General features: G+C 43.5%; 1 protein-coding gene across 2 annotated transcripts in view; it reads right to left on the minus strand.

Annotated features, from left to right (window-relative positions):
• Positions 1–3967: 3967 nt before the first annotated feature.
• Positions 3968–11295, minus strand: part of col5a1 (procollagen, type V, alpha 1) — an 87649-nt gene continuing 80321 nt past the window's right edge. The window contains exons 63-65 of one of the 2 annotated variants that reach the window (XM_042059111.1): positions 10800–10868; positions 8192–8425; positions 3968–7127 (exon numbers count right to left, since the gene is read on the minus strand). In XM_042059111.1, the coding sequence (XP_041915045.1) occupies positions 6981–7127; positions 8192–8425; positions 10800–10868 (450 nt within the window). In that variant the 3' untranslated portion in view covers positions 3968–6980. Of the gene's footprint in view, positions 7128–8191; positions 8426–10799; positions 10869–10935; positions 11005–11295 lie in introns of both variants that reach the window. The other variant, XM_042059110.1, reaches the window with a different exon arrangement.

Genomic DNA, 11295 nt, shown 5'->3' on the forward strand with positions numbered 1-11295 from the left:
AGAGAGAGAGAGAGAGAGTGTGTGTGTGTCCTGCAGACCCATCTTGGATTTACACATCAAACGCTCCCCACTCCTCATACCATCTCTAGTGCATTCTCTCTCTCTCTCTCTCTCTCTCTTCTTCTAATCCACCTCAAATGAACTTAAATTAAAATTAATTTAAAAATGAATTCACATCATAAGGTTAAACGCTATCTTTAAGCTACGGCTAATTTATAACACGGTACGTATCATCACATCTTACTTTTGTGACTGTGAACCACAAGGGGTTCCAGCTCCAGAGGCCGGTGAGAAGGTTGGCCTGTCATCTGAAAGGGCTGCTTTGGTGCGTGGGATGCCCGGTAGGGAAGGGTGAGAGGTGTTTGTAGAGGCGATGGCTAACCTTTAACCGCTCGCTAGGGGTAAGGAACGTGCCCCCGCGGTTTGTCAGTGTGTGTCTGTACACAAAGCCAAAGGGCAAGTTTGATTTCCTGCCTCTGTTCTCAAGCACCAGTTGATAATGTTAGATTGATTCATCTTCCCTCCGCCCTCAACCATCTCCCTGCCTGATAATTGTTCTATTAAAAGAGAGACAAAGGAGGGGAGGGGAGAGACATTTTGTTTAGAAACTCTTGTTTTAGTTTTTAGTCTCAAGAGTGCATCTGAAGTGTTATTTAGTCTGAAGTGTGTGTTTGATGTAGGTGCGCTCTCAGACTCCCCGTCTCCCCAGCATTTTTTTGGAACAGCTGGTCTGGGACGTGTTATTAATAGGCTCTACCTCTGTGAAAAACGAGGCATTTGTGGCTTAACCTGAGCTCATCTTTCATCCAAAATATCATGTGTTGCATTAGCCTCCGAAGCACAAGAGTGTGAAGACAGTGGCAGGTGTGTGTGTGTGTGTGTGTGTGTGTGTGTGTGTGTGTGTGTGTGTGTGTGTGTGTGTTGTGTTGTGTGTGTGTGTGTGTGCTTAAGCCGTTAGCTTTGTGTCTCATAGCTCATACTGTAAAAGTAGAATGGGGGGGGGGGGGGGGGGGGTCAATAGGCAATAAATACTTCACTCAAAATTCCTCTATATCAAGCATAAACATGTGTGGATTATCTTGTTTGTGTTTGAGTGTGTGTGTGTGTGTGTGTGTGAGAGAGAGTGAGAGACAGAAAGACAGACAGAAAGAGAGAGAGAGAGATAACCAGCAGATGGTTGTGTTGACCAAATCTAACCCTAGCCAAGCGCAGCTTCTCAATTTGAAGTGACACTGATGAATTTAAGGTAAAAAAGCATCTGCTTCCCGAAACCCTGATTCAGCTGTCTGATGCACAATAAATAGCTCTGCAGAAGGAAACGTTCTGGAACAAGAGGCAGTAATTAGCGAGACATGACAGCCAGTCACAGGACAACTTTTGCAAAGTGGGGCGATCATGTTTGAGCTGAGACTGTAGATTCTCTCCTCTCCTGTGAACTCCTTTGTGTTCAGAAATAACATCAGAGAACAGTTCCACTTCCTGTAATCCCATTGAGGACCCACAAACTATTTGACTCCTTAGTGGCAAATCCCATTAGCCTTGGGGTTTGATTAGGGACAGGTTATGGTTGGTGTTTTTGATGGGTAATTGACTGGTAGCTGGGAATAAGGGCTAATTGTTTGGTATTTGATGATTTATAGACACTTTACTGGTGTTTCTTTTTACTTACCAAATCAGAGTGAGTACAGTAATTTCCTGTGTATTAGCTGCATTGTGTATACGCCGCAGGACAGTGTTTTACTGTATGCAAGTTAAAAGAAACAAAACCATATTAATACCATATTAACTGCCCCCATTAACTCATAGCTGAAGAAATTTAGCGAAATCAATGTATAAGCCATGGCTACTAGTTGTGAAATTACGGTAGATAAGATGTACGACAGAAACAACACAATATTCAAAACTTGACATCATCTCAACATTTAACAAGGTAACACTCACTCATCCAAGGCTGTCCATCTCCCAGCCCCAGACCCTTATTTTTTGTTAAAATACCACAAGTACGGTAATTCAACATAGCCCTTCTTTATCAAAAAGAATCCATTTCTCCCATCTATAGATTGTAAATATTTAGTAAGAATATAGGCATCTAGCATGTTGGACCATGCCACTCAACCAATACACCTTAAAAGCCTTTCAGAGTCCTGTCTGAGTCGTATCGTTTGCATGGACTTTTATAGTAACCTGCATAGGCTATACTGCCTCTATCTTTGGCTATCTACTGTATTACTGATTGAATTGGATGGGAAGTAATGTCTTTCTCTCCATTTGTTTCTGAATAGGGTTCCTTTGATATTCAGCAAATGTTAAAATTCATATCCTTTCAAGAGCCTTTACGAACACTTCTAATCAATGATGAGCATGGTAAATAGGTTTTTGTTGTTCTGTGTTGTTTTTTGTTTACTGAGAGTTTCTTTTTCATGAGGTATTATTTCCAAAATAAACGCAGAGAACCCCCCATGTGAGCAACATTGTCTTGGGGAGAGGCAGGCATGAATATGGAAATTCAGAAGAGAACAGCAGCTCACCGTAGCAGCCCTGTGTGTGTGTGAGTGTGTGTGTGTGTACATTGGTGTGTGTGTGTGTGTGCGCGCGCGCTCGTGCATGTGTGTGTGTGTGTGCCCTTGTGCATGTGTGTGTGTGTGTGTGCGCGCGTGCTCGTGCATGTGTGTGTGCGTGCACGCGCGCATGTGCATGTGTATCTTGCCTGATTCATATGCATCTAGGCCAACAGCATGGGGGCCAGCTATGAACACCTACTGTTACCTCTTCCAGAGTGATCACACACCCCTGCCACCTGTTCTACCATTACACGCCAGGCGGCCGCATTGTCAATCAAGCAGGTATCCCACGGCTATGTAACATTCTGTGCCTCTCATAGAGACCTTAAATCTCCCCGTATGTTATCATAAGATATTAGTGGGTTGATGTTTGCTATCAGCCTGAGGGAAGATTCATTAACGTACATCAGAGCTACAATCAGTGCTACCTAATTAGCAGAACTTTATTGCTGTGCGCGACTGAATAGCATACATCACCTCTGGTCGTAAACTAGTGATTCATTTACAGTCAATGAACCTCTTTCCTCATCCTGATCAAATGCTCTCCATTTACATTACATTAAAGGCAACATTAGATAGTAACAATGAACCTGTGATGTTGCTGGGTGTGAAGTATATGTGAGAGGTGATTGGTGACTAGCACATCAAGTCGCGTCAATGTCAGATCATAATGGGTAAATGAACAAGAAGGCTGTATCAGTTGAGAGTGTTCCTGAAGCTGTATGAGTAGGGCAATGTGCTAAGCAACCCCAACATTCATTTCCACGGAAGCGCGCCGCATACACTGATATTATCAGTCTGATAACATCTATTACAATTCTAGACCTTTTTTGCTTTCCTGCTTTAGATGAAAAATGTCTTTGAGTTGAGCACATGTAATGTATATGTGAATGCATTTTATGACTAATATAGAACCAAATAGCTCTGGTGATGCTGTATACAGCCAGAGGTGGATGTCAGGACACAGAAAAATGTATTCCATTTGTATTAGCTATATGCTACGTCCTATATATCTCACATGACAAATTTGTAGCTCTCTGTTATGTGTATGTATACTTTACAGTGCGTTGTGTGTGTATGAGGTTGGAGGTGCAACCTTAACCATTGAAGATGGACATTCCTCCTCCCTGTAAGTTGTATGTAGTCGAGACGTTGTCAGCCAAGTGATGGCAACGAGGTATCCGGCACCTGTGGAACACACAATGGCGTTGTGCCCAATCAATGTGACACTGAGAAGCCCGTAGTCTGTAATCAAAGAGTTCACACACAGCACACTCCCAACAACCACCCTCCTGACCCCTTACACACACCATGCCTAGTGCCGTAGCAGTTAGCGGATGCTCAGTAACAGTAACAATGACGCTTTATTCAGCTTCATACAGAGGGGGCTTTTCAAGTAGCACTACTGGTGTCCATTTACATTTATTTTTTTAAATAATACAATAAATATACTACAAAAAACAATGGCTTAGGTAGAGAGTTACATGATCACTGCTCTCTCCCCAATTCACAATGCATGACAGCTTGCTTTATCAAAGAGGCACTCTTGAAATAGATAATGTTTCGGAATAAAATTGTGGGCTGGAGATCAAGTCATCTGAATGTATAACAAGGAGAGGAAGAACTTCAACTCATGCATACAGATACGTTTTAATGCTTCAAAAGACATACAAGAGTGTGTGGCCACAGTAAACTTGAATTTATTGACATAAAAACCAATATATCATCTATCCTTTCTTACACAGGTTTGACAAGGAGAAAAAAAAAACTTGGAAAAAGAATGCACATTATATTTCCAAAAAAAGGGAGAAAGACAAAATAAAAATAAAAAAAGAAGAAAAGAAAAGAAATCTTAATTGGCAGCATGGCTGCTGGTTTTAAAACATTTACAGAAATTAGTTTTATTGCTTTTTGTGAATCGAGAGCAAATGTTTAAGGTGATATTCCGATACTATGTCTGTGGTTTTAAAGTCATTCAAGTCAATAAAAAAATACAAAAAAAACGATAGAGAAGTAAGGGCATCATAGCAGGCGATGCAGTGGTGACAAGCTAGATTGTGGTTTGTACAATGCGCATTGACTAGTGGCAAATAGAGAGCTGGATCATAGCGGATTAACTTGAACCCAAGCGCTCTACATAAGCTTGATTTTGTCTTTCTCCATCCCCATTCAGTAAGCCAGAGGAAAAAATTTAAACAATACAATATAAAATAAAATTAATAATATTTATTACTCTCAAGTGGCTCCTCTTAATGTGCAGTGTGATGAGATACCTGCTCCTACTCTCCATAAAAAGGGGGGTGGGGACCTGCACACTCGTACGGCATAAAAAGGCAACCAGCGACAGTCCTCCATATATGAACATTAGGTCTTTAAATTAAGTGACTGTGGCCTTCAAGTCTCTGAAGATGAAAGGAAAGGAAGGATAAGAAGAAAGAAAGGACTTTGGCAGGAGACTGGAGGATCATCAGGTACATCGACTAAGGCTCTCCTCCTTGGCAAAAAGCTTTGGAATTCTTAAGGGAGAGGGAGGGTGATTTAGCACCCCCACCGCACCCCTTTCCACTGACACCCGGAAGACTGGAACACCCCTCCACCAACAAGCACAAGGACAGAGAGAGGTCTAAAGAGTAAAGGGGCACTTGTAGCCAGCAAGCTGGGCTGGGCGTGGCAGCTAGTCAGGGAACACTCCCTTTCCTGCATCAGCAATGATGGCCACTTTCAGCTGACATTCGGACTATGGCTACCGTTATAGCGACTTTAGCATATTAGCATTGCACTAGTAAGGTGTGGCAGGACTGATCTGATTTCCTCCTACAATCTGCAGTGCTCACTCAGTCCTTTGACAAGTGTGGATTTCTGTGTGGGCCGTGAAAAGAAAGACATCCGACGTAAACACTGAAAACAAAAATACATGACAGCAAATAACAACAACGAAATAAAACAACAATCTGTTCTATGAGTGAATATGATGGATTGGCATGCAGTAAAATATTTCCCGCTCAGGCACAGCATGGCGCCCCCTGTCATAGGGAAAGGTAAGTGGCAGGGAGACGCGCTAACAGTCGGACAAAAAATGTCAGTGAATCATTTTTTTATTAACAGTAAAAAAAATTTGAAAAACAAAACAATACATAGCACCACAGAGAAGAGGAAGTAGCACCTAGTTTTACGACTGTTGTGTTCCTCGATAACGTGACAACTTGTCCCGCTGTGCAACTGTTCTTCCGACAGGGGGTTACAAGAAGCGAGGAAAAGTGCTGGGGGAGGAGGGGGGGAATAAAAGCCGCGCCCGCCAGTCGCCATGACAACAGATTGCCATGACCGCAGGCTGATGATGTCCGCTCGACTCCTGGTCTACCTCTGAGCGCACGGTGGCCCAGGATTGCTTTCCACCAGGAGAAAAAACCTTTCTTTCTTTCGGGCAAATCAATGCTCACATCATTGCTTCGTGTGCTTTTTTCTGACTTTTATTGTCACTCTTTTTGATTTGTTAAATTACAATTAAGACGTGCTTTACACTGGTAACAAGACAGTACCACCTTAGTTTCTTGTTTTATTTGGGCGGTCACATCCAATTCAGAGTGGTTTTAGAGGGGGGAGGGGAACAGCATCTCTTTTCCTCATCTTCCATTTATCACATGCACGTTTTGAAGCCAGAAATATAAAAAACACAGACACATTATCAGAAAAAAATATACAGAAAGTACTTACAAACATACAAAAAATATTTATATATTTATATAATAAGCACCATTCAAAAGAATGGGGAGAGAATTATGCACAAAACAAAAGCATAGCAAGAATGAATGACTGCACACAGGACAGACGCACGAGGGAAAGGGGGAGGGAACTGGGACCAGATTGAAGGAAGAAAATGGCCACATCACATGGAAAGAGACCAGCGTGCTGATGACCAGTCCTGGCCTTGCGGCTGGGGGAGCAAGAGACTGGGCCTTAGCGGAGGAATGGTGGAGGGGATGGGAGAGTAGAGGGGATGGAGGGAGAGATGGAGGAGGCCAAGGGTCATGGCAAAAAGTGAAAGGTGAGATGGGGGTCAGAGGCCAGAGGTCACGGGGACAGACAGGTGGAGCTAGCTAGCGTGGGTCTCATCCAGTTTCAAAACTTGCATGTGAGGGAGAGGGTAAACTGAGGTTACAAGGTTGCTGTGATTTTTTTTAGCATTTTTTTATTATAGAATTTTTTCTTCCTTTATTTTTTTTCCCAATTTGATTTTTATTGTTATCTTGATATTGTGTAATACATGTTTTTTTTTGTTGGTTTCTTTGCATGGAGACACAAATACTTTACAAATAAGTCAGAATTCTTTCTCATGTTAAGTTTCTGAGAGAATGAGAAGATTGTGAGTGAGTGTGTGTTTTTCTTTCTTTTTTTTCTTTGGGCGTTCAGAGAACAGTCTTAGCCGATGAAGCAGGCAGGTCCCACTTCGAAGCCAAACTTCTGTGTCGCTCCGCCGAAGTCGTTGAACATGATGTCTACGAAAGGTACCTGTTCCACCTTCGGTGTGCTGATCTCTAGAATAGTCTTTTCATAGCCCTTTTTCAACTGCAGATGAAGCAAACGAGAGGAAATGTTTATTAGTTATGAGGTTATTCAGGGAACAGTAAGCATGTTGTGTCAGTCTTGCAACTCATATTCAATTCAGTGGTCAAATCCAATGTCCAAATTCAGTGGTGACCACCAGATGATCATGTCACCACACACACACACACACACACACAGTTAATGTTCATCGACTGGATTGACCTCAATTTAAATGACGGGCAAAGTACAAAGTCTATCAACAAGCAAAGTTCCCATGCATGAATTATTGTGTGGTGTGTGGGAGCACTGAGCTAACACATCAGTGTTTGCCGTTACGGCCTTGCCCATGGTGTTGAATTGGCAAACTGATTTTGCCTATGTATTAAATTAGCTTTAGTTAGACTTTGTGCTTTGCATATCATACAAATCAGGGCCCAAAGTGGACACTAAGTCTGTGCTGATTGGGGTCCCCAGGACATATCGGGGCAGGTAAAGATCATGTTCATTCCCAGGCAGAGGCAGTTCCATTAATGAAAGCGCCCCGGAAGAAAGCTGTTGACCGGGATATCAACCCTGGGCCCTTTCAGCTCCTGCTGCTGTAATCAGCTCCCATTATCTAATTACCCCATGCCTCTGGCTCTGCAGCAGGCCTAACTGATTACCAAATAAATGTCAGAGGATCCCCCGTGAAGTCGCCCAATGAATCACACAGAGGCCTCTGAGGCTTGTACACCTGACTTCACTTCAGAAACCTTTTATTTGATTTCAAATGGTTCCACTGAAGATGTGATCAGATTTGTTTCATCCTCCGAGTGCCACTGTGTCATCTCCCGAATGTAAGAACCCTGAGGTATAAAGTCAGTTCACTATTGAAGACTGAATTAAAGAGTCAATGATGGCAGTATCAACAAACAGCCCTTTCTATCCTATATAGTGAACCTTTCCAAAATTAAAAAAATAAATAAATGAATGAATAATAAAACAATACAATGACAGAGATAATATAAAAAATAAATTAAAAAGAGAAATCTCAGTTTGCAGTTACAGCACTATCCAGACTCCTCTGTCTTTTTCTTGCAACTCACCGCACACCCGTCCACAACAGCTCGGATGTAGGGGTTGTTGTCGTAAGACATCTCCTCATCGTTGGAGCCCAGGAAGCGGACAGCCTTGTCGTACGAGTCCGAGTCCGGGTCGTGCCACGCCACCGACTGGTAGCAGTTGTATGTGAGGTTCTGGCGGGCTGTGGCGCTGAGCAACCGCATGAAGGTCATCTGCACCACGCCGATGGGGTTACCCTCCGCATCCACATACGAGAGCTATACACACACGTACACACACACAAAGAGAGGAACGATCTGCCAAGGGTTCAAGAATACTAAGATGTACAGAGGCTAGTGTCTCATTTAGCATTTACTTATAAACATCACACCCTAATATTCTACTTGGCCTATGTCTTTTTGATGGACACTTCCATGTCACCTGCTATGACTGGCTTAGCATTGTAATGTGTATATTTAAGGTAAAACGTATTTATGGATTCCTATGGATTCCACTAATTCCTATCATCATGTTATAAGGTGTGTTAAAAATCATTACCCATAAGTCACCTCTCTGAGTAGCCTGAGGGGTATTAACCTCATTACAGATAACTCACTGCTCTTGTCAGGCTGCAGTGTTGACATAATTACCCATAATTCACTTGTCTGAACAGCCACAGGAGTGTTAACCCCATTACCCATAATTCACTGCTCTGAACAGCCCTGAGGTGTGTTCAAGCTCATTACCCATAACTCTCTGCTGCGATCAAACAGGGTTGAGATAATAGTGTCTGGTGTCTGTCAAACACCTTGGCCAGTCCTTGATATATTTTGTTGTGATTAAATGACAGTTATGGAATGCTGCAACGGCAGATGTGACAGCGTTAGCAAGCCGGAGGTCTGGCCTGCGTCCATCGCACAGTCCACTGTCATGTTTGATAGCGTCCAGATATATGAGTCGAAATGCTTCATTATCCATAATTCACTGCCTCTGTGACACAGGCAGTATGAGGTTGTATTTTCCAAGATATAATGCTGGGCATTTGCTGAAGACCTGCAAGTGTGTGTGTGTGTGTGTGTGTGTGTGTGTGTGTGTGTGTGTGTGTGTGTCTGTGAGAGAAGTGTGTGTGTGTGGATAGTGGGTTGTTGAGTCAAGGATAGTGGGTTGTTGAGTCAAGACTATGAGTCAAGACTTTCTTCCTACATTCTCATTAACATCCATGATGAAGAACTTCATTTATTTATGGCTAAAGACTTCTCTGACATTCGTGGCAAGTAGGAGTCCTGTGCAACCTAAACAAATCTCATTTGACCTGATTACTTTTAGATTTGGTGTGATGTAACATTTGCATCAAGAAAGGCAAATGTTTTGGCTGTTCTGTTGTCATACCAACCGCTGTTGTGTTCTGTCTGCACGTCCATCACTGTTGCACTCACACACATGACTGACTGAGAGAGCTGACGCATGCAGGGTGCAAGCAGTGCCATGCTGTTCCAAGAGCTTGATGCACACACACACACACACACACTCTCACACACAATACTTACTGAGGTCCATACACATTGTCCGGTTTTACACACTTCTTTTCACTCGGCTTCATGCACATCCAAATCACACCCACAAACACACACACACACACACACACATACCTGGGATGGATAACCATTACCACATATTACAATTAATGAAATGGTAATTAGAAATACATAATTCCTATTATAATCAGAATGTATATGAATTGTAAATTTTATGAAAATGTACCATCTATGATGTAAATGAGAAACAGAAGAAAAACATGGTTATCCGTTCCCAGTGTGTGTCCTTGTGCAGTATGTTTGTGGCTGTGCTTTGGCTCAGCTAGGGGGTGTGTTTACTGTCTCCAGTGCCCAAACTGGAATAAACAATAAACAAACAAATCCCCCCTTCCCTTCCAACTACCACCACCCACGCGTGCACAAACAGCCCCCACATTGCCATGGAAACACCACCACCGCCGCCACCAAGGAAAACACATTACCTCTCCATCACAGCCGCAAGTGAAGGCCTGGTACCCAGAAGCCCCGTGGGCAGTGACTGAGTACTACAGCATACGGTTTCACAGAACTGAACTGGTCTAGAGGAAACTGGTAGTGCTGCAATTCCAAAATGGCAGACGCAGTGTGATACTCTTCACCTCCAGCACTGCATTGACCTGGGTTTGCTGTAGACTATTTAACTCAGGAGAGCACTCAGTCACATTAAGGTGTCACTTTCTGACTTCACAAGTAAAAATCAGAAGCGGGCATACTTTGTCATGGACCTTTTATGATTCTGCCAGCCAATAAACAAGTTATACAAATAGAGCAGGTAAGGGGATAGATTTATGGTGTAAACTGCAGGAGTATTCCAATTTAGCCTATCTGCCTTTCTCTCTCCCATCGCCATGACAAAAGTGTGCCGCCACTCCTGTTTTACCCAGATGCCTTTGAGGCCACACCTTTGCTGTTGTTTCTGAAGGTGAGTTGGCTCGGAGCGCCGCCCCGCAAGGAGAAGTCGAGAGCAGATCTAACGATCCAGACCACAGACGCATGCAGAACCGCAGGACCCGGAGAGAACCGGTTCAGCCAGGGACCGGACCGGGCTCTTTCGGGACCCTTGGCCAGGTGCACTTACCAGAGAACCGCGCTTGTAGCGACTATACCAAGTGCCAGGGGAGTCTTTGGGCCAGCGAGCCATTTTGCTCTGTAAAATACGAGAGCGAGTCAGGGGGGAGTGCTCGGGGGGAGGGGGGCAGGTCTGGGACGCTTACCAGTTTACCACGTTTGAATTCACTGAACCAGGAGCCTGGAGATTCCTTCACCCAGGAGGTGAGTCTCGTCTGGGACACCACAGCGAGAGGGGAGAGAGAGCGGTTACACATGGAAAATGCAAGGACAGACCGACAGACACAAACACACACTCTCACACACACACTATATCATGAAGCAATCTGGGACACAGAGATATACAAAATGTATGTGCATGTGTTTACATGCATGTGTGTGTCATTTATACATAGAGGTGTGTGTACAGCAACTGCCTCCCTGAATTAAAATATGAAAATTCATTATTGTGGGATTAATGTGGAAGTGTGTGCCTCTCTCTGTGTGTGTGTGTGCGTCTGTGTGTG

The sequence above is a fragment of the Alosa sapidissima genome, chromosome 13 (assembly GCF_018492685.1).
Source record: "Alosa sapidissima isolate fAloSap1 chromosome 13, fAloSap1.pri, whole genome shotgun sequence".
NCBI classification, from domain to species: domain Eukaryota; kingdom Metazoa; phylum Chordata; class Actinopteri; order Clupeiformes; family Clupeidae; genus Alosa; species Alosa sapidissima.